The sequence below is a fragment of the Atractosteus spatula genome, chromosome 7, assembly GCF_055471065.1.
Source record: "Atractosteus spatula isolate fAtrSpa1 chromosome 7, fAtrSpa1.hap1, whole genome shotgun sequence".
Taxonomy (NCBI): Eukaryota; Metazoa; Chordata; class Actinopteri; order Semionotiformes; family Lepisosteidae; genus Atractosteus; species Atractosteus spatula.
In genome coordinates this window covers 22915001-22937647 of record NC_142712.1, presented here as the reverse complement: position 1 = coordinate 22937647, position 22647 = coordinate 22915001, and the positions used below count along the sequence as shown (strand labels likewise).

Sequence of the window (22647 nt, the reverse complement as noted above, 5' to 3'; positions counted from 1 at the left end):
AGTGCAACTTTAATAGATCTTATCTGTTTTTATATTGTATGTGAAGTTTAAGCAATTAAACAACAGCAACCATTTTACTAAAAGTCTACAGCTCAATTGTTTTGGATTCTAATTCATTGCAGTTAATTGGCTTCTGTTTTTTTCTTCTTTCACTAACAAATAATATAGCTTTTGAAAAATGGTCGTATTTTTTTGATGACATCCCTGACATTTATTACCAGTTGAGAGATAATGTGTACATGGCTTTCACTGCATAAATAACTACACGGAATCCATTAGTGCCTGTTTCCCTCTTCTATGAAATTTTTTATCAACATCAACCCTCATATTTTAAATGATACCATTTGGTTTTTTTTTGCCAGTTTGGTTTTGGTTTGCAGATAATTACGATCAATTAGTCTCCGTGTACGTTTTGTTAATGGTCCCTTGCAATCTATCTACGGTGTTCGCAGGCAGCCAAGGTCACAAAAAGGGAGCCCGGACACCTAGACTTGCTAAGCAGGGCACGATGAACTGGACTGACCTCCTCCCTCCTCCTCCTGCAAACCCCCCGCCTTGCAGAAGCACTGAGGAGTATGCCATCGCCGTGGGGGAGAGGTGGGGTGTCTGAGCCTGGCTTGCTAACACAGCAAAGGGGCCATAGTACCAATACCTGTGTGGCAGAAAATCTAAAGCTTTCTCAGCAGGAATTTCAAATTCATAATTTGAGTTATTGTGAATAATGATTTTGAATGGCAAGATTGTTGAAACATTCTGCAGTGTGCAGGATGTTCAGAATTGTGTTTTGCAGATTAGCATAGGAACATGTTGTAGTGAGCAAATGGTCAGAATTTTAGCTGCCTGTCTTCATTGAGCAGCAATGGAGTAGGCTTGAAAAGGTTGTCAGGCATCATTCATACATACTACTGTTTAAAGTATGTTGTTTAGTTTTTGTAATGGACAGAGGTTCATGTGGGACTGTCTAATCAAAATTAAACTCTTCAATTTATCAATATTATTATGCACCCATTTTTAAAGTGCATAGTACAAATGTGTACAACCTGTTACAATTCCTTTCTCTTACCAGCTTGTCGTAAAATGTGCTGCTTTAAACCATAACTTGATTCCTCCGTATTAGCTGGTAATAATACTCTTCCTCTAATCACCCTGAGGTCCATGTGGGTCCTAATGCCTCAGTATAGTGACAGGGACACTATACTGTAAACAGGCACTGTCCTTTGGATGAGATGTAAAACCAAGGTCCTGACTCTCTGTGGTCATTAAAAATCCCAGGGTGTCTCTCGAAAACAGTAGGGGTGTAACCCCGGCGTCCTGGCCAAATTCCCATTGACCCTCACCAATAATGGCCTCCTAATAATGCCTATTTATGAATTGGCTTCATTACCCTGCTCTCCTCCCCACTGATAGCTGATGTCTGGTGAGCGTTCTGGCGCACTATTGCTGCCTTCGCATCATCCAGGTGTATGCTGCACATTGGTGGTGATGGAGGGAAGTCCCCATTGCCTGTAAAGCGCTTTGAGAGGAGTGTCCAGAAAAGCGCTATATAAGTGTAAGCAATTATTATTATTATTAAGATCTTCACCTCCACACTAAAAAGTAAGATCTTATAAGCTGTCCAATGGATCTAAGTTTTTCTCCTTAGAAACAAAGCAGCCCTCAGCCCTCATCCAAGTTGATGGGATCATCACTTTTTGCGTATCCTCAATTTCTCTTCAGGATTTATAAAGTCTTATCTTATCTTATTTTATATCACCTGGAAGACTTTCCATAGTCTTCGAAGAAGCATTGGGCAGTTCTTATATACCTTATAGTGGATCCAATTAGGGCCTAGGGCAGACCCTGAACTCGCCATTTTCACCATCTCTTGGACTAATTTTCAAGATGGTTCGCTGATGTTTAGCTCATTAGTTGGTGCTTTTACTCTATTGACCTTGGGTTCTTTCCTGAAATTTCCTTTCTTTGATGTCCCCATAGGTCTCTTCAATGTATTCCTCAATTCCTTCTTTAGAACATGCCAATTGCCATAACCTGGCTTCCCCTAGAATTGGTTTGTAAACCTGAATGGATCAGTGATATGCTGTGCTCTCTTTATCTCCCCTTCTCTCTTCTGCTTTCAAACATTCTCAGACCTTCTTATTCTGCAGAGCTGCTGCCTCAGGCTGGTTGTTACTGTAGTTCTCCTATTCCCTGCCGTTCCTCTGCCTTGGCTCTCTTATATTGGCTTTTTAACATTTTGATCTCTCTTCTTAAACGTCACGTCTCTTTCTCCCTTCTATTTGTTTGCTTTTATACTATAATATTATCTGATATATCTTTACTTCAGTACCAAAGCATTCCTTTGCCAAGTTAGAAGTTATTGCTGTAAGTGTATCTACTTTCAGTTCAACTGTCCTGGCTAGAGTTTCATCCTGTATTCTACTCAGATCTTCATCTAGTTGTTGCCATTTTTTTGCTGCTGCTCGTCTTCGCCAGTTGATCCTTTCTGTAATTCTTGATTGGGACTGGGTCTCTAGGGAAGCATCAGTTGTCCTTGCCTCATGGTTCATAGGTGGCATGGGTGCTGGCGGATCTCCAGTACAGTGGGGTGCTTCCTGTCTCACCATTTACTAATGATGCTGTGTGCTGCACCCACTTTCCCACAAGTGGTCTTTACTTAGTGTATTTTCAATCCTCAAATGCCTCAAATGCCTCCCCAGTTAAGGGTGTTCATGCAAGCCTTCTCTTGGATTGTTTCACTGTTGTACCCATCCTGTTGAGTATTTTATCATCCACCCATCTTGGGAGACTCTGGGGGTTTTCCTAAAATTCCGGTTCTGTTGCATTGCTGGTGCCCTCTTGCAAGTGCTGTGCATGAAGGTGCTGGCCTGATATACACATTCCAGTCTTTCCTCAAGGTCTTTCTTTCCAGCATCACCGATCTTCCTCGGTTGCCATCCAGCCTCTCCTGGAACTCCTGGAGTTCAAGAATTGCTTCTTGAACTTTTATCCCAGGGTCTTTAGTACACTGAAAAGGGTTTTCCTCTAAGACTTGCCTATAGGTTGCACTATCCTTTTCCCCTTAAGTCTCAACAAGCTTCTCAGTCCCTATTAATAAAAAGCAACTCTCTAACATAATGCTGCCACCACCATGGTTGACAGTAAGGATGGTGTTGACTAATTAAGTGATGTATTGGGTTTATGTCTAATGCACTGTATTGCTTTTCATTTACAACATACAGTATGCCCCATTTTGACAAAATCTTTTGTCAATGTTTGTAGCACCACATAAATGCTTTGTTTCAAACCCAGTGCAGGATTTCATATTTTTAATAATGGTTTCCTTCTTGCCACTCTATCATACAGACCAGATTTGTGGAATGATTGGGATATTGTTGACTTATGAACATTTATTCCCATCTCGGCCTTTGAATTCTATTGCTCCTTCAAAGTTGCAACTGGCTTCACAGTGGCATCTGTGACCAGTTTTGTCATTACATGGCTGCTCAGTGTGAGGAGACAGCCAGATCTAGGCAGTACAATACACCTTTCAGGGATATTCAGTGTGTTTGGAGATGTTTTTATACTTTCTGCTACTTTATGCCTTTACTTCAGCTTTAGATCTCTTTTAATTTTGAATCTTTGCTTGAAATTCACTCCCCGACTGAGGGACCTCACAAAGACAGGTGTATTTATTCGGAAATCACTTGAACCAATATTGTTGTACAAAAAGACCATTTAGATAAATTACCTGACCTGTCTTTCTTTGCAGTTTTAATAATAATAATAATAATAATAATAATAATAATAACAATTGCTTACACTTATATAGCACTTTTCTGGACACTCCACTCAAAGCGCTTTACAGGTGATGGGGACTCCCCTCCACCACCACCAATGTGCAGCATCCACCTGGATGATGCGACGGCAGCCATAGTGCGCCAGAACGCTCACCACACATCAACTATCAGTGGGGAGGAGAGCAGAGTAATAAAGCCAATTTATAGATGGGGATTATTAGGAGGCCATTATTGGTAAGGGCCGATGGGAAATTTGGCCAGGACACCGGGGTTACACCCCTACTTTTTTCAAGAAACGTCCTAGGATTTTTAATGACCACAGAGAGTCAGGACCTCGGTTTTACGTCTCATCCGAAGGACGGAGCCTGTTTACAGTCTAGTGTACCCGTCACTATACTGGGGCATTAGGACCCACACAGACCACAGGGTGAGCCCCCCTTGCTGGCCCCACGAACACCTCTTCCAGCAGCAACCTCCAGGTACTGACCAGACTCACACCTGCTTATCTTCAGTGGGTTGCCAGTTGTGAGTTGCAGAGTGATATTTTTGCTGACATTTTTCTTCTGCCCATAAAAGTGTTCCAATTTGAGCATTTAAGTTTTATTAAAATATTTTAATCTTTTTTTATTTGATGTATACACAACAAATATATCACTGGGTAATCATTAGTAATTCAAAAAATGGACATCATTGGAAGGAGATGAATACTTTTGCAAAGCACTGCTTGAGTCTGATATTAGCATTCCTGTTCCCATAGGGGACCTAGATCTATTAACATGTAGGCTTTCTGTAAGTCACTGTTTAAAATGTCAGGATTTTCTGCTGCTCTATATCTGCAAAAACTGCAGAATATCTTTGTATCAACATACATGTATAGACAACTGCAGTGCCTTACGTACTATTTGTGTCTTGTTTGATTTCAGATAAACCATTTGGTAATGCTAAAAGAATCTGAGAGTTTTTAATAAACAGTTTAAATCCTGTTCAAAATCTGTTTTGCAGAATATGTTTTTGTATTTTAGATGGGAATTTTAAATATATTTTCAAAACATCACCTCTGCCAAAAAAGGTCCTGTTTGTTCATTTATCAATTGCGGAACAAAACCCTGCAGAAGAGACCTAAATTGGGACTGTACAATGTGTGAAAATGCAACATACATGTATACTGAGGAACAAGAAGTAGATTTGTAATTTAAAGTAATATATTTGCTTTAAAAATAGTGATGTGGCAGTTGGTGCTGCTGCTTGCCAATTCTTCAGTTCTGGTGTGGGGTGCTGTCTGTGTTAAATTAGCCTTTTCTTGTTTGCCTGTGTTTTCTCCAGGTGGTCTGATTTCCTTCAGCCCTACAAATACTGTATATACTGGTGTCTAAGTTGTCCCTATGTGTTTCCAAAGATGGACTGATATCCCATCTAAGATGTAGCACTGCCTAGCCTGTGATTTTTACATTAAAGCTTTCGTTTTCATTTCATCTGTAGATTGAGATATCTTTTCCTTTTTTCTGGTTCAGCTATGATCCAGACATGCAGTGCCCAGTTCCCCCAACCAGAATGTACCTGCAGCAGGATGAACTGGAGGAGGAGGATGAAGATGAGGAAGAGATAGAGAGGGGTCCTACCCCTCCAGTGCGGGGAGCTGCCTCCTCCCCAGCAGCCGTGTCCTATAGCCACCAGTCCACAGCCACTCTCACACCTTCCCCTCAAGAGGAGCTGCAGCCCATGCTCCCAGAGTGCCAGGACAGCATAGCACCTGCACAACACCCACACGACCGCAGGTACCAGGTGGTTTCAGTATGTAGAAGATAGATGTAGACAGACATAGAATAGCACATTTCAAAGCTCAGCCCTTTATATTTTGCTGTTGGATCTTCTGCATGTCGACATTGCAATGTTGTAAAATTGCAATTTGTAAAACTTAATGTTTTTTTAACAATACTTAGTAATCCATTAATAAATCCTAATTTCATGTAATATTTCCAGGTCCATAAGACTACCACAAGCCTTGCACATGTCTGTGTCTGGCTCTGTAAGATTCTCAAACTTTGCGCTATGTTTTGAGCTTGGTATTTTGTACTAGTTTTCTTTTTACAAACGAGAGTGTCGCTTACCTTCTTACGTGTATTGCAGAAATACAGTTCCATGACAATTCCAAGCACTTCTGTTCACCCTCTTTTAGGCGCCATACAGTAAGCCCTCCACCTCCCCCAAGGCCTCTTTCTCCACCTCACACATATGGGTACATCTCGGGGCCATTGGCACTGGACACCGATGGGCCAGATGAGGAGGGGGATGAAACGGATGTGGAGGTGGCCAAGGTGCACACCAGGAGGCTGCTGTTGCGAGGTCTTGAGCAGACCCCTGCCTCCAGTGTGGGGGACTTGGAGAGCTCTGTAACTGGCTCCATGATCAATGGCTGGGGCTCAGCCTCTGAGGAAGACAACGCCTCCAGTGGCAGATCGAGTGCCGTCAGCTCCTCTGATGGCTCTTTCTTCACTGATGCTGACTTCGCGCAAGCTGTGGCCGCCGCCGCTGAATATGCTGGACTCAAAGTTGCCAAGTATTCTATGCCAGATTCTGCTGGAGGTATGTTTTCCTACTTTAGGAGAATAGGTAACACTGAAAGAGACAGCTGTCCAAACATCTGTAACTAGACTGAGACTTTTTTTTAGAAATATCTGGTCATCTTTGCTGACATTCTAAAAATTACAGTACTGAAGTATGGATCACATGCCTTGCACAGGAACCTTAGGATTTTTTTTCAACTAAAAAAAACAACTAAAAGCAACTGCACCTGGAGCATGTAAAATATATTATGAAATGTGGCAGCATTTATACCTAGAGTGTGATTTTAGTCTAGCTAGTGTCACAGTTCTTGCTACACTTTCATTAATCAAACTTAAATGAAAGCCCACTAATGTGATATAGTTTTTCTCTTTTTCTCTCTCCACAGGGCGAAGACATTTTATGAATCCCCACAGCCACAGACCTACCAGCCCTGTCTCCACAGACAGCAACATGAGTGCTGTTGTCATGCAAAAAACCCGACCTACCAAAAAACAGAAACATGCCCCAGTACGCCGAGATGCCTACACAGAAGGTAGGGAGCAGATTGTTATGTGGGAAGAGCTGAAGAAAAGGTGTATGGGTATATATTGTTCCCAGTCCTGTGCTTTTTTTCACTGAACTGTTTTGTAAAATGTGAAGATACTCCAGATCAAGCCTTATGCAACCCTGGGATGTCAGCTTACTACCCACCCTCCTTACCCTTTTCTCTATTCTTCCTGAGTGCAGAATGAATATGAGCTGGAATCTGAGGTTTCTTCAGTAGGTTACCATCCTGGATACACAGTACAGCAACTCTATATATGCCCCTTTATTTTTTATCATTTTAATTCCCCAGCCAAGCAGGTCCTGTGGCTCCAAACAGTTTTGAATTAATATTATAATGGCAATACAGAAATATTTCTGAGTTGAGTTGAGTCAGTGCTTTTAACTATCTCCTCACATGCATGTAGCATCACTTGCAATATTTGCTTGCACTGAAAAGGTATACTGCTGGGAATCTCTGGGGAGCAGTGTTAGGATACTGCTGACACTGTGATGTTGTCTAGCAGAACACTTTAATGAAATTGCCCCAGATGTCACAGCTTTTATTAAAGCACCATCTTCCAGTTAAAACAAAGAAAAACATAAAGTAAGGGGGTGGGGTAGGTAAAGTGAGACTCATTGGTGGTTCCTGTTAAATACATTTTCAGAAGCTTAACTATCTTGTCAACTGTTTGTAGCCAGTAATTCTGAACTCCAGCACCACTTATCCTGGAAACTGATTTATAACTTTCATTAGAATCAGCAGTTTATGTTTTGTTTTTCCTTCTTAGAGGGCTATCCAGTGCCATTATCATATAAAAAGGCTAATATTATAGATTCTTATCCAGGAGTGCATAAGGCCATGTTTCATTTACATCTGTCTAAGTTCCTAACCACTTGACAGAGAAATTTAATATCAAGCATGCTGCATGTGGAGCACAAGTAATTTCACTGCATCCTCGCCATTATCTCCCTTTCCCTTCTCTGCAGCTCTGCTCCCATTGTCTGTCGGATATTAGGCAGCTTGGCGTGACACGCCGTGCCTGGCCGGCTGGCGTGCTCTCAACCTGCCTATCTTGACCCTGATCTGATGGTGGGAAGTTATTGTGCTTCTGTTTTCATCTATGTGCAGCAGTGCAGGAGGAGAGCTCAGGGTGTAAATCTTCTGCTTTATAAGCAATTGTACATTGATGGCACCCCCCACAGAACAATTTCATGTGGTTTTCAAGGAGGCCCTTGCTGCCTTTGCCATTTTAGGCCTGACTACATTAGCAGTGCCAGTATGCCTATAAATATAATACTTGTTAAATGTCCAATAGGCAGGCGTACACCAGTGGGACCTTCTGTGGCCTGCTAATTTCATCGTTGTTTGCTCACTGTTCTTCATCTTTGAGTGAGAGCGTAGTGTGCAGCTGATTGCCTGCACAATTCAAATAAGCGTTTAATGACTCTTTTTGTGTCTCCCTCTGCACATTTAACCTTTTTCCTTTGAAGGTCTATCAAAGAAACTGAATGGTTTCTGGTAGGCGCAATTCTGCACCATTTGTACATTTTAACAAGTCATAAAATAATAACATTTATAAGTCATAATTTTTTAACTGTTTTTTATATATGTATAGCACTCTGGTACAGTGCTCACATGTACAGTATATGATGAATTTCAAGACAAATAAAAAATACCCAGAGATGAAAAATAGAGGTGAGTGAGTGTAATACTGAAATCCTAGATGGAAAATCATAGATGGAAAAGACAAACAGAAGTGAGTAAGGAAAAAATCAGGTGCATCAATCATGTAGTTTAAGAAAATCATTTTTAATCACAGCAAAAAAAAAAATTATGCTTTATTGGCTGGACTAATTAAAACATTGTAGTTGATTGAAGTTGTAGTTGAAGCTGATTAGCGGATCACAATAAAAAATGTTTCATTAAAGAAGTTATATGCTTAACTTTGATCTGTAATACATTGTTACTGTATTACTGTTAAATTGCTAAAATTGCAAACCTATAGCTCCAGTAACATTAACATAATGTTATTTTCTAGACCTGCTATGTACAGTTCCATTAATGGCAGAGTTTTCTAAAGCATAAAAGAGTCAATGTTATTCTGTGTTTATGAAGTATTTAATCCTGTGTGGATTACAGTAGATAGCAGAAACAAAGCTGCTCCTCCAAGCGAAGCTGATTAGCGGATCAAAAGCCATATTGATCACAAGCAGAAAAGGATTTCTGCCTTGCAAACGTGTGTATGTGTGAACTCATGGACATTAAATGTTGTATCCAACGCAAATGCTATAATAAATAATGACTTAAGGACATGAGGGATTGATTAATTGACTAAGAAGAAGGCAGATTGAGGTGCTGTTTGCAGATGCTACGAAATATCTTCTCAAGTAATTATGCAGAAAAATTGCTGATTCAGATCTGTTAAATGTTGAGGGATTGATTTGATCTGGTTTCTCAAATATGATTTAAAGGTTAAGCTCGCTGTGAAAAACAACTGTATTTTCTTCATTGTTTTAAGTATGTACTGTATAAGGCTTTTGCTGCTGCATAGCCTATTATTGTCAGAAAAAAGAAAGTGCTGTCATAAATTATTTCACATGCCATTGCAAAATTGTCCATTGCCAGGTGTAAATGTTGAACCAAATTGTAAAGTACGCCAAGCAGGCATTCTGGGATTTACCATGTGCCTGCTTAAGTCATTTAGTTGCTTGTGTCTAAATTAACAAGACTTGTCAGATATATTTTTTGTCTGTCACTCTTCTTATATTCTTAAAACTGTGACATTTTCATTATGATATTTTATGATGTTTTTAGTTTTAGGAGGACAAATTTATAATCTCACTTATGCATGAATATCTCTCCTGCTGTACAACCACTTTGCCGTTCTTTTTCCCTGCCCTACCTCCACCCCATCATGACCCTTGCACAAGCTCTCTGGCTTATTCCTCATGACAAGAGAAAAGTCACGTCAGCCTCATTCTTAGGGGCAGGTGACCATTACTTCAGTCAGACAAGTGACGACGAATATACATTTAAAGTCTATTAGACTTTCAATACTTTTCACCTCAAGGCCTCAAGGATTTGTTTGAGCTACTGAATCTGAAGCTTGACATTTGATTGCATTTCTGGTTTTCATCACTTCCTACAGACCTGCCGCCTCCACCACTGCCTCCTCCTGTGATTAAGTCTCCCACTCACCAGTCCAAGTCCCTGCTTGAAGGCCGTCCCATTGTGTCCCCAAAAGTGGCATCTACAGACCAGAGGGCAGAGCGGCCAGGTGAGAAGAGAGGTGCCAACTACAGAGGTAGAGAAGGCTCAGACCCACGACAGCACTCAGATGGACGCACAAGCTCATCGGAGCGACGTGAATCCCAGGAGAGGCACAAGACCCGTGGAAGCAAAGCAGTAAAACATGAGAGTACGCCAGCCAAGTCTCGCCAGCCCCAAGGTATTGATGCATTTGGTAAAACTAGTGCATGCTACTAGCCACATTGAGGAAAATGCATATCCAGTTTGACATAGCATTATCCAGATTACCTCATGACAACTGCATTTTTATCTTACTTTTGATGTTGCTTTGTTAGTCAGTTTTATCTTCTAACTTGTGAGTTCTATCTTGGAGAGATTAGATTTTTAAGACTTCTGTTTCTGTTGAATGTTTTTGTTCTATCTTTCCATATATTCACATTAATATTTTGTGTGACAGTGTTCTACCTTTTAAAATGGGAAACAATTCTAACTGAAGCAATTCTAATTGAATTGCCTGTGGGTACACATTTCTTTACAGAAAGATAGATGCAATTTGAAGGAATTGTGGGGTGGGACAATAATCCAAAAATACCTTTTAAACTGGAAAACTGAAGCAAGAAAATTCAGGCACATTAGTATCTATAAGATGTGTGCTGTAGACCACCAGATCCAAGCAGTTTACTGTATGATGAGATTTGAACTGCATGTTACTGTAGAATACTGAATGCAACTATTCTGCAGTGGTTTCTAATGCTAGCTTCTTCTTGTTGCTGTAGCTGCTGAGGACATTCTTCCATATAGCCGGCCCTCGTTCCCTGCTGTGCATAGCCCCCGAGACCCCAGCTCATCCAGCTCCATGTCCTCCAGAGGTTCGGGGGGGCGGCGGAGACCAGAGCAGACAGGCGGGGGGCGCAGGAACACCTCTGACATGGGAATGCCCGGAATGGGAACCTTCGAACAGGAAGAAGAAGAATTAGAGGCACGTTGCTAGCTGTCTTTTTGATTTGCTTTTTTAGTTTCTACCCTGGGTGCTCATGTGGTTATCTCCATTATTAATTAAAGCACTCTGCATATCAAAGAGACCATTTAATCTTCATTAAAGGCAGTTCCTTTGATCATAAGCATCAGTAATCTGTCACTGTCTTAGAAAATGCTATATTACCATCCAAGCAGCTCAATTTTCATCACTTATTATTTATATTTATTTGTCTAAAGATTTATTATGGTATTAAAATACAATATAAATCGTTATACACTCCAGAAAGATATGGTGGTTTACGTGTGCTGCTTGCAGTGTAAATTATTCTGCCCCTGATGTAATCGCCTATAAGTAACTGTAATAAAGCAAGTACTTAATATAAAGTGAGTACAGTGTTAGTACTCCTGAAAAAACTAATGGAACATAGTACTGTTTGCACAAAACAGTCCTATCAGTCTATCATCCCCTCTCACAGCTCAGTAAATGCCCCACAGTTCTAACTTGCAACATTGTTGGGTTTCTGTCTTTTTTGCTTATATGTTTTTAACTCATTAAGCATAAAGTATGGTATAAAAGGGCAGAATGCAGAGCCTTGACACCTGATAGAATACATTAACATTCCTACCTGCTTATTTTTTAAGCTTTTAAAGCTCTGGTAGAATATACTGGAAGTGGTGTGAATAATGTTTGATGCCTATTTGCTGTCATGTCTGTAGGTCTGTGTGTTATTCCTGATAATGGTCCTGTTTTGGAGAAGTCCAGCAAGTGGATTTACTAGGCCACATTCACATGATTTGGCACAGGATAGCCAGCACATGCACAATAATTTGATTGGCTAGGGATGGCAGTTCCTCCTTGACCTGGTAGTGTGGTATGGATCACCAGCACAAATGATCCCCCTGTCATACAAACCCTGCTGCCTGTTTGCTGTAATCTTAGTAATGATCCTGGGAATTGTAAAACTTGGACAGATGCTAGACTAACCAGGGTATAAAAACCTTCCACTGTTACTGTTTTTGCCTCACCAGATTCATGCTTAAACCTTCTTTTTAAAAAAGGCACTCATGCCTCTCCTTAATAACCTTACCCTTAAGGGGAAGTGAATCTTGCTTTACTTTACCCCTGCTTTGCTTTATTCTATAATGTTAATAAGGTACTGCTTTTTAAAAACTGCTTTGATCACTTTTCCCTGGTATTACCATAACCTTTATACTAACATCACAACTTAAAAGACATTAAGACCAGTGTTCTAAAGCTTTTACTACAGAGAGCAATGACCAAACGTAGCCACAATAGGTCATATTATAGATGTAATATTGTAGGTGTAGTGTAAGTTTCACCATGATGGACAGAGTTAAGTTGTACAGAAAGTCGCCTCATCTTGTTCCATCACTGGAGGAAATGCTGATAGAGTTTATTGGAGGATGGTAATTTGGGGGCAAAACAGTACCACACAAAAGTGGTACCAGATCTGTGGATGAGTCTTCTTCCTCCATTGGTTAGGAAACCAAGCAGCCAACTATAGCCAGTTATAGCCATCTGTAGCCAACTGTACTCCTGGGATATTTACACTTTCTCCAAACCATAACAACTACTCTGTTATATATCTGCATTTTGAAACAAAAGACAATAGAGTTAGAAATGCTTAACAGAGTAAAGCCTAATCCATTTAATTAGTTCTGAATCAGTATCCAATATTTCAAAAATTATAAGTCCAGTCATAAGAACTTTACTTCCATTTGTTGGGAGAAATTAACAAAATAGTTAGGTTGTCCATTTTAAAATATATGAAACTATGCAGTCTTTTTTCTTTTTTTTTTTACTGACAGGAGGCAGAAAGCTGAACACAACAGAGGGAAACAAGACCAATCTGTTAAGAAGTTTTGGTAAAACAGTATCCAGTCTTCTACTTTTGAATACCAGATATTATGTTTGGTGAAATTATGTACATTGTTTCTTTACACCTGGAAAACTGACCAATTATTAATGTTCTGTTCTTTTTTTAATTTATGATGTCCATTTTATAAAAAAGTACATTGAAAGCAATTTAACTAGTGGTACTTTTTCAATTTCAATGCAATATGGGGTAATAGTTTACACAGACTATTATGACAGAGACTGCTTTGTCAAGACTCATTTTAAAGCCCTTTACAGTCATATGTTACTGTAATAAAAATTAGCTACAAGCATATTGGGGTGGCCCGTATTGTAAATATTTTTTTTCTTTTTTTAGTAACCTGTTGTGGTACTTAAAATTTGTCTTCCTTGTTGTTTTTTATTCAAGCTGTAAATTGTTTAAACATTTAACCACCCCAAGAAAGTGCCACTTATGGATTTCATTTTGTTTTGTTTGTAATGCACTGTTTGAAATTTTTGATTTCTTTTCTTTGGTTTTAAAAGCACAATCACTAAACTTTATTTTAAACCATTTTATCTATTAATCTTTTTGTCTTACTGAATAAAGTGTGACAAAAAAGTCTTGTTTATCATGGTGATGTAGTTAAAGATGATAAGCTGGTGGCAAAGGATAGGAGTTGCATTGGTCACATGAGAGCATCCTGCTGGAGGTGTTTCATTCACATAGAACTTCAAAACATACTTTGCAAAAACTCAAGACATAATTCCTGAAGGCAGTGGATCAACGCCTGTGAGTCTGTTTGGGACGATGCCTTCAATTCCTGACATCTGTGATAGTAAACAATATCTTTGCTTCAGGAAGAAAGTCCATCTATTTTTAATTCATGCGTACTGTACTGTTTTATACAGGTGTATAAAGCCAAGCTGAGTGCCATCAAATCAATTTTTTTGTACTACAATTTAGTTAAAAAGAGTTAAGCAATGGTTGCATTGATTTTCAGGTGGAAGGGAATTAGCATTGTTTTTCATATTTTTTTCCTATAAAAGGCAACTTCTTTCTCATTAGCCATTATTTTGCATATTGAGGATCACATAATCCTAAACATGTAATTTTTTCACATTATTTATTAAAAATGTCCTCAAATACCAAACTTATGTTTATGCTTGTTTCTTATATCAATTTATTGTGTCATCTGAAGAAAAGGAATGTTCCTGTCAACTTAATGCTGCTCATGGACGCAAGCGCCTACGTTCTAAGAAAAACTTGACTCAAAAGGAACTTCTCACTTCATCGTTTTACATCACCAAAACCACAAAACCTTTGCAGAAAACATTTTATCAATTGTCGAAGAAAAGCCTTCACTCAGGTTAGGTGTGGTCAAGCAGAGTCCTTTATTCATGCACATGGGGAGGATGTAATCATGCAGATCTGAGAGCAACCTCTCATACAGATCTGTGAGTAACTTCACTGAGATGATAAATGCAATGAGTTTTATACTGCAAATTCACACAGGAAAGCTCATTCTAAGTTTCCATATTAGGAGTTGTTTTTTCTCTCTAATTGTAATTGACCACGTACTTCTTAAGAAGCAGTTTTACCTTGCATACAGACAAAAGAAAGTATATAAATAAAAGGTGTGAAATGAGCATTAATATCAAAAAGTCAAATAATATGCTTGCAATTGTTCTTTCATACTGTTGCTGGGTAAAAGGCATTTTTCAAAGCCAACTAGTCACTATCTTATACACTTTAAAAAAGGTAAATGCTAAAATTCTTCCTCACAATCAAAAAAGGTTCAACTAGAGCTTCACAAAACCGTTTTCAGAACTTAAAAAAAAAACGTTCATAGAATCTAACATGTCCCATGCTTGGCGTAGTTGCAAGAGTCCATGGTGTAAATCAATACCTACTTTTGATTCCTGCATCATATTTAATCCTTTTTTACCAACAAAACGTTATCAATCGAAAAAGGACAACCGGAGCTTTAAGAAAACGTTTTTTTTTTTAAAAAAACAAGACAGTCAATCACAAAGTCACTTTTTATCTGATGATACAATTCCAAACTTCCAAAATGCATTGATAAGGTAGCCAGCAAAACAAGACCGCAAAAGTACCAGCAAAACCAGCAAAAAATATATATATATCCCATGTTTTTACCTTATTCTGAAGCATGATATATATCCACAGAGCCTAGACTAACTCTCCTCCAGACCTGGAGGCTACTGATATTGACTTTGTAATAGATATTTGAAGCAGGACCGCCATAAATAAGGCGATCTGATTGGTAAAAAAACGCTGTCATTCATTGTATTTTCAGCCATTCAGAGCCCCTAGGGGGTAAGACTTCCTCTAGAAGCCTCAGGCTGCATGCTGCTTGCTTTCTAGCTGTCAATCATTGTCTCAGAAGGGGTAATCAATCAGTTTCTTATCAGTGCTCCTTTTTCCACACCAGAAGGCAACTCTGAGGTTTTTTTTCAATGCCTAACAGCAGAAAAAGGCTCTCTAGCAGTGTCTAAAGGCTTTTATAGCAACTGCAATGCTTTGTATTGTTATTGCTTTCAATATTTTTGTGATTTATTTGGGAGAAATTTAATTCCAGGTCCAGTCTTCGCAAAACATCATGTAGATTTTTTTCAAATTGATCAATTTGTCCCATAGTTTTATCCAAGCTAGTAGACACCTAGGACAATGTCTACAAAGCATTTCCAGCTACCTGACAGGCCTAGAATAGAAAATCCTGACCTCTGAAGACCAAAACAAAATTTCCGCCTGCCGTTTTTTTTTCATATGTTTGTCTGCTGAGTGGATTTCTTCTTGTATAAGAAATACAAGAAATTTGACTGTTCACACTCAAAGACAAGGGAGTTGCTTCAATTTAAGATCTGAAACAGGCTCCTGCTATGTTCTGCTGCAGAGATATAACAAAATGTTTAAGGGGAGGAAATTCCAGGGGGACATTGGATAAAAGTGTCTACGCCACAGGTTTTAAAACAAAAAAAAGTTTTCTTCAAGTCATTTGACAGCACTCAATAGAGAAAAAATAAAAACACACCACAGTGTACACAATATTATCACTTGAGTAGGTGTACTGAAATAAAGGAAATAACCTCACATGATCTTATTACAGACACACTTGTGAATCAAGAAGGTAATGTAAAGTACAACTTTTTTGTGCCTTAAGTTGTAAGAGTTAGCATTTGCAGTGGTTTTCTCAACAATCCTACTACTACCTGGTAAAAGTAAACAACTACAAATCTGTCAACAGTACAGACGGTTGAGAACATGGGACATGACGTGCAGAAAATGATGTCATAACCTTTCATGGCCACTTGAAGCATTCCCAGGGCAAAGATTATCTGTACAGTGGGGCTGACTACATCTGAATAAGATGAGTAACAATAGCTCAAAGATCCAGAAAGAAATCAAGACATACGGTACTTAAATTAGGATGGAAGAGGGCAGAAACTAAGAAAATCCAAAATGAAGTTACATTTGTTACAAAGACAAAAGGAGAACCAAAGGAGAAAACAAAGGAACATGTAATTAACATGTAATTAAATAATTATCCCTAATTATGTTAGGAGGAACAAAATACATTAGATACTGTAAAAGCTACCACATTACAAGGCAATTGTCATATAATGAAAACATGGCTAACTGAAAAATTGAAATGAATTTAACATTATAACATTTGTATCGTGTGTTAGGTTATAGAAGCAATTATTAGAATTAAATTAGTTCATTAGCTAAATGGAAATAATATCTCAGGAATGCTCAACATAGGTTTAAAAAAGTGTGGCCTTGCCAAACCAACTTCTTAGAGTTTTTTAGAACAAGCAACAACAGAAACAGATATACATAGGACATATGAAATGTTGAACATTTAGATTTTCAGAAAGCTTCCTGGTGAACGTTCCAGAGAAAATAACTGAAATCACAGTAAACGTACTAACAGGGGGGAAAGGAGTGTCCATTACAGCCCCCCAAATAAAGACTATTATATGAGACAGTGGTTATCAAAAGTATTCACCACCCCCGGACTTTAACTGTGTTACAATATAGAATAACAATGTATTTGTATGGGATTTATTGCCATTGATCGACACAAACACTCTATAATGTCTGAGTGAAAACAAAATTCTAAAGATCTTTGTACAGCTACCAACAAAAACTACATCATGAAGACAAAGGAACTTTCAAAGTAAATCTGGGATAGAGTTATCAAAAAGCACCAATCAGGGGAAGGGTATAAGAAAATTCCCAAGGCATTCTGTACAAAGCACAGAAAAGTCCATTATAAAGACGTAGAAACTGTGAAGAATAGGGTGTCCTCAAAAACTGAGTTTCTAGGCAAGAAGTGCACGTCAGGGAGGCCACCAAGAGGTCTATGAAAACTCTAAAGGAATTGCAGTCTTTCAAAGCAGAGACAGGAGAAGCTGTACATCTGACAATTGTTCACAAATTTGGGAGAGTGACATAAATCTCACATAAAATCTCAACTACACTTTTCCAGGAAGATTCTATGGTTTAATTAGACCAAAATTTACCATTTTTGGCCTCAATGGTAAGCACAATGTTAGGCACAAGTGTGAGAACACCATCCCTACTGCAAAGCATGGTGGTGGCAGTATCATGCTATGGGGAAGCTTCGCTACATGGGCTTGGAAGGAAAAATGGATCCAGCAAAGTACAGAGAAGTCCTGGAGGAATACTTGCTGCAGTCTGCAAAAAACATGGGACTTAGGAGACCTTTCCTCTTCCAGCAGGACAATGACCCAAAACATACAACCAAAGCCATGCTGGTGTGCTTTAAAAAGAAAAAACTCAATGTTCTTGAGTGGCCCAGTCAAAGCCTGGACTAAATCCAATCAAAAGTCTGTAGCAGGAGGTGAAAATTACAGTTCACCAGCAGTTCCAAACCAACCTCAGAGAGTTTGAGCAATTTTGCAAACAAGAATGGGCACAAATTGCATTGTGTAAATGTGCAAAGTTGGTAGAAAGTTAAGAAAAATTATGGCTGTAAATCCTGACAAACATGCCTCTATCAAATATTGTCTCAAAGGAGGTGAATATTTAATTTCCATTTTATATTTATAAATAATTTAGGAGGATTCTGTAGAATTAATTCTATAGAATTTTGTTTTTACATTTAACATTAAAGAGTGTTTTCAGTCAATCAATAGCAAAAGCTCCCAGTTAAATATATTATGATTCCATATTGTAACACAATAAAATGTCAAAAAGTCCAAAGGGGTGAATACGTTTGATAGCCACTGTATATATTACACATTTTTCTAGTGGTCGGTGTTTCCAAGTCTGATATTTGCCAGGAGACTGTACGGTTGCCTAAGAAATGAAGGGATGCTGAAGGAAACGCAGTGAATTGTGTATATTCGTGCCATAATTGACCAGAAGCTAATGCTATTGCACTGTACTCTTTTTTATTTTCAAGCTACCAGTTTGGTTTGGGAATAGCCCTTTCTGTTTATTAAAAGTACCATCTCTGTACATCATGGTGTCGATCTCAGTCACTTGCATTACAATTTGCTTTCTGGATAAGTATGTACATAATGACATTATGGTCTTAAAATATTACTACACAGCTACACAGAACTGTTTAAATAAATGCACTGTACTATTCAGTTTACCCTCGCCTTACTGGTCTGACAGGGGGAAAGGAGTGTCTGGTATTCTTGGCTGTTCATTAAATTATAAATGAGATATATCAAGCTAAAAAAAATGTGTGTTATAATTAAGGATTGGTTAACAGATGAAGGGTAATGTTATTTGTAGAGTACCTCAGGGATGTGTACCAGGACCTCTGCTCTTCATAATTTATATTGATGTATATTCTGATATAGTTAGTAAACAATATCAGACATTATTAAAATAAAAGAATTAGAAAACCCTCTTTAAACAGTAAATGAAATTCAAAAAGGTTTAGCTAAAGTTCAAGACCAGTAAATGAAGAGTAATGTCGACAAGTGCAATGTTTTACATGGTAGTAACCATAAACTATAAATACCAAATGTTAAACACTGAACTAGGTGAGGCTAGATAAAGATAAAAAAGACTTACATATTTATGTTGACACTTCCATCTTTTAGACAACATGGGGGAGTAATACTAAAAGGTAAACAAAGTGTTCCTAAACATAGACTAAAATGTAGAATACACTATTAATGCCTATTTTACAATACTCTGTACAATAATTATAACCACATTATAGAAGAGACATTTCTGTTCTGGAATCTGTCCAGAGAAGAGAACCAGATGCATTATGGTGCTTAAAAGAATGCCTTACACTGACATAATGAAATGATGGATCCTTTTTGTCTTAAACAGAGATGACTATGAGGGAACATTATGCATTATTCAAAATCCTCAAAGAATTTTGTCAAACCAGTTGATTTCTTCAGAATAAAGAGTAAAAACCAGAACCATGAACCAGAGGACACACGTAGAAAACTATGGAAGTGTGTTTACAACTAAGAACAGGAGGCACTTGTTTATGCAAAGGGTTGTGAGAGTGTGGAACAAACTACCCAACCATGTTGTCGCTTTATCCTGATAGAACTTGTTACTTTAAAATACCTTTGCTATCTTGTATTTCCCAATATATTTATAATCATATCTAACAAGAAATGTGAATTGAAATTTGAAACTTTGGGGAGCTGAGGTTGAATAACTTAGGTAACTTTAGGTGTTTTCTAACAACTTAGGAGTTTTCTCCCAACTTCTAAGATATACATTTGATTTCTGAGTTAATAGCTAAACCATATTTACACCTGGTTAAATGGTTGTATGTTCCAAAGACTAACAACATGGCTCATAGAGTATTTTCTGTCACTTATATACTGTTCAGTGGAGCCAGATCTTAGATTTTGGGTGGTCATGCAGAATATACAGGTACATTTAACTAAGTTCTTACTTTGTTCTATTCTTAGCACTTTTATCTACATGATTATGCAAGCAATTATTTAGTTTCCGGCTAAGGAGGTATGCACCTATGGCTCTAGGAAAGCTGTGTCTTATTATCTATCTATAGTATAATAAATAATAAACTTTATTTTATGTAGCACCTGACAACAACAATAAATAAAAAGAATACACAAGATAAAACACAATTACAATACATAGAGGAGACCGTGGACAGTGGTACTGAGTATAGTGGGAGTAGAGAGGTAAAAAAATGGAACCAGTTAAGTAAAGGCTCTTCTAAAGAAGAAGGTTTTGAGTCTGGATTTGAAGGAGTTTAGAGATGGTGACTCTCTGACATCCTTGGGGGCATAACAGGAGAAGGCCCTGTCACCCATAGAATGTAGACTGGCTTGGGGAACAGTTAGGATACCTGAATTAGAAGAACGAAGGTTGTGAGGTGGGGAATAGGGCGATAATAGTTCAGACAGGTACTGAGGTGCCAAGCTTGCAGAGCCTTATACATGTACTGTAGGTGAGCATGAGGATTTTAAAGTCTGCACGGAATTTGACAGGAAGCAAGTGCAAGGACTCCAGGATAGGAGTGACGTGATCAGTTGCACTCGACCTGGTCAGGATTCTGGCTGCCGTATTTTGGACATACTGCACTTTGTCCAAAGGAGATTTAGATACCCCAGCGAGTAGAGCATTACAGTTGTCAATCTGAGAGAACACAATTGTGTTGATCAGCTTTACAGCCACAGTTAGTGATAACATATGGCGTAGTCTAGCGATATTTCTGAGGTGAGAAAAAGATGTGTTGACAATATGCTGCACATGTGGGTCGAATGTTAAGCCACAATCGAATATCACTCCAAGGTTTTTCAATTTAGACTGAAGCTCAAATACAGAACTATCTACAGATAGGGTTACAGGACTGGCTTTATGAAGTTGATGGGGGATGCCAATAAGCATGACTTCAGTCTTGTCACAGTCAAGATGAAGGAAATTTTGAGTCATCCAAGTTTTTATGTCAGAGATGCAATTAGATATAATAGAGACAGCCACATCAGTGTCAGGTTTGGTATGGATTTATATTTGAGTATCATCAGCGTAGAAATGATAGCTGAGGCCATGTGATCTTAAAAGCTGACCAAGTGGAAACATGTAAATGCTGAAGAGCAATCATGGCTATGTTGTACATCAGAAGTTCCCAGCGTTGGTCCTGGAGGAACACAGTATCTTCCACTTTATGCTCCAGCCAGTTCTTAATCACAGCCTAAAAGATTAAATTTTTTCTATGCGAAGCATATTTGTAAATTGACTTTCAGAATTTTAAAGATCAAATGATATTTGAATTGCCTTCATTTAGGTGTTTAACCTGAAACAGAAAACAATATTTACAGAAGAAAAATATAGTAATTTTGGGCTTCTAGTCCAGTGTCATACCCATCTATTTCTGTTGTAAGAACAACAGCAGTTTCAGTCAAGATGGCTGCCTTATGTGTAACACATTCATCAGGAAGCTTTGGAAATGAACTGCTGCTCTCAGTCCCTGTGCTGAATGACTGTTATTGCCTTAGCAACCATACAGACCAGGAATCCATTGCAATAGAAGTCCTATTTCTGAATGTTTTGAGTTTCAGTGGACCAGACTGGCCAGACAATCTGAACGTCAATTGGTCAATTGGTCAGTCTTTCTAGGTTAGACTGATCAGCTGTGTGTGGAACATGTAGGAGATTCTTTGTATACAGTTTCATCAGAAAGAGAAGGAATAATTGTGCTCTTACACTGTTCGTCATCAATTGAGCTGATAGTAAGGGCTGTCCAGTCAGAAATCATGACAATCAGGTTCAAGAGAGGACATGTAAAGTTCTCTATGTTGAAGTTATGGGAAACAGTAACCTTCAAGTTCTTCTGACCAAAGAAACAAGTTTCTTTAAATTAATAAAAATAATAAACAAGCAGCAGATCAATAAAGACATCAACTAGCACTGGAGATTTAGAGCTCAGTTAGAATGAAAACCAGCAGACACAGATATTAAAGCATTTATATACAGTATACAGTATATAAACTGATATTGAAGTAAATCAGGTGTGCAGAACCACAATCCTAGAGGGACAGAAGGTTTTCCTTCCACTAGAGCCCTTAATTATGTAATTATCATGTTCCTTAATTTGACAAGTCAAAGCCTTTCCTTGTTTTTCCTTATTTTTTAAGAAACTGAAGATTTAAAGAGACCTATAAAACCTGCTGGAAAGCAGCCTTTGTGGACCAAAGCTAAGCAATGAAAACAATTGTTCAGGTCTGATTTTTGGCAGTACTAATTATTTTAAGAAAATTAATATGCTTTGTTTTTTATATATAGTATTTACACTTAGCAACTGATGTATTAATCCTGTGGTAACCCAGTAGCCCTTTAACTAATCAATTTCTGAACACTTGGAGCAACTTCATTTTTACCAGTTTTAAGATCATTTGAAATAAAACTACCAAACATTTTGTATCTCTCAAAAACTACAAATGTCCATTCCTAACATAATTAAACCAAGTAAAGGTCTTTGTAATTAAATTAAGTAAACTAATTAAAACTCACAAAGTCTTTACAAATCAATTTTCACTGCTGGATTCCCCAGAACCAGAATTGGCAACACATGTGTTTCCCTCACACAGGGCTGGGGCCCTGGGTTCAATTCCTGCGATGCTATCTGCATGATGTAATAATACTGCCCTTGACTGAAGCCAGGTGCCAGCTTCAAAATGTGCAATACAAG

The 22647-nt window shown here is 38.3% G+C and overlaps 1 protein-coding gene across 1 annotated transcript in view; it reads left to right on the top strand.

The window, feature by feature from the left end:
• The window catches only part of robo1 (roundabout, axon guidance receptor, homolog 1 (Drosophila)), a 502355-nt gene extending 488248 nt beyond the window's left edge, over window positions 1-14107 (top strand). Inside the window, exons 24-30 of the mRNA XM_088921682.1 lie at window positions 453-597; window positions 5288-5551; window positions 5953-6359; window positions 6727-6873; window positions 10016-10315; window positions 10893-11095; window positions 12925-14107. Coding sequence (XP_088777808.1) covers window positions 453-597; window positions 5288-5551; window positions 5953-6359; window positions 6727-6873; window positions 10016-10315; window positions 10893-11095; window positions 12925-12939 — 1481 coding nt within the window. The 3' untranslated portion in view covers window positions 12940-14107. The remainder of the gene's footprint in view (window positions 1-452; window positions 598-5287; window positions 5552-5952; window positions 6360-6726; window positions 6874-10015; window positions 10316-10892; window positions 11096-12924) is intronic.
• The last annotated feature ends 8540 nt before the right edge of the window (window positions 14108-22647 follow it).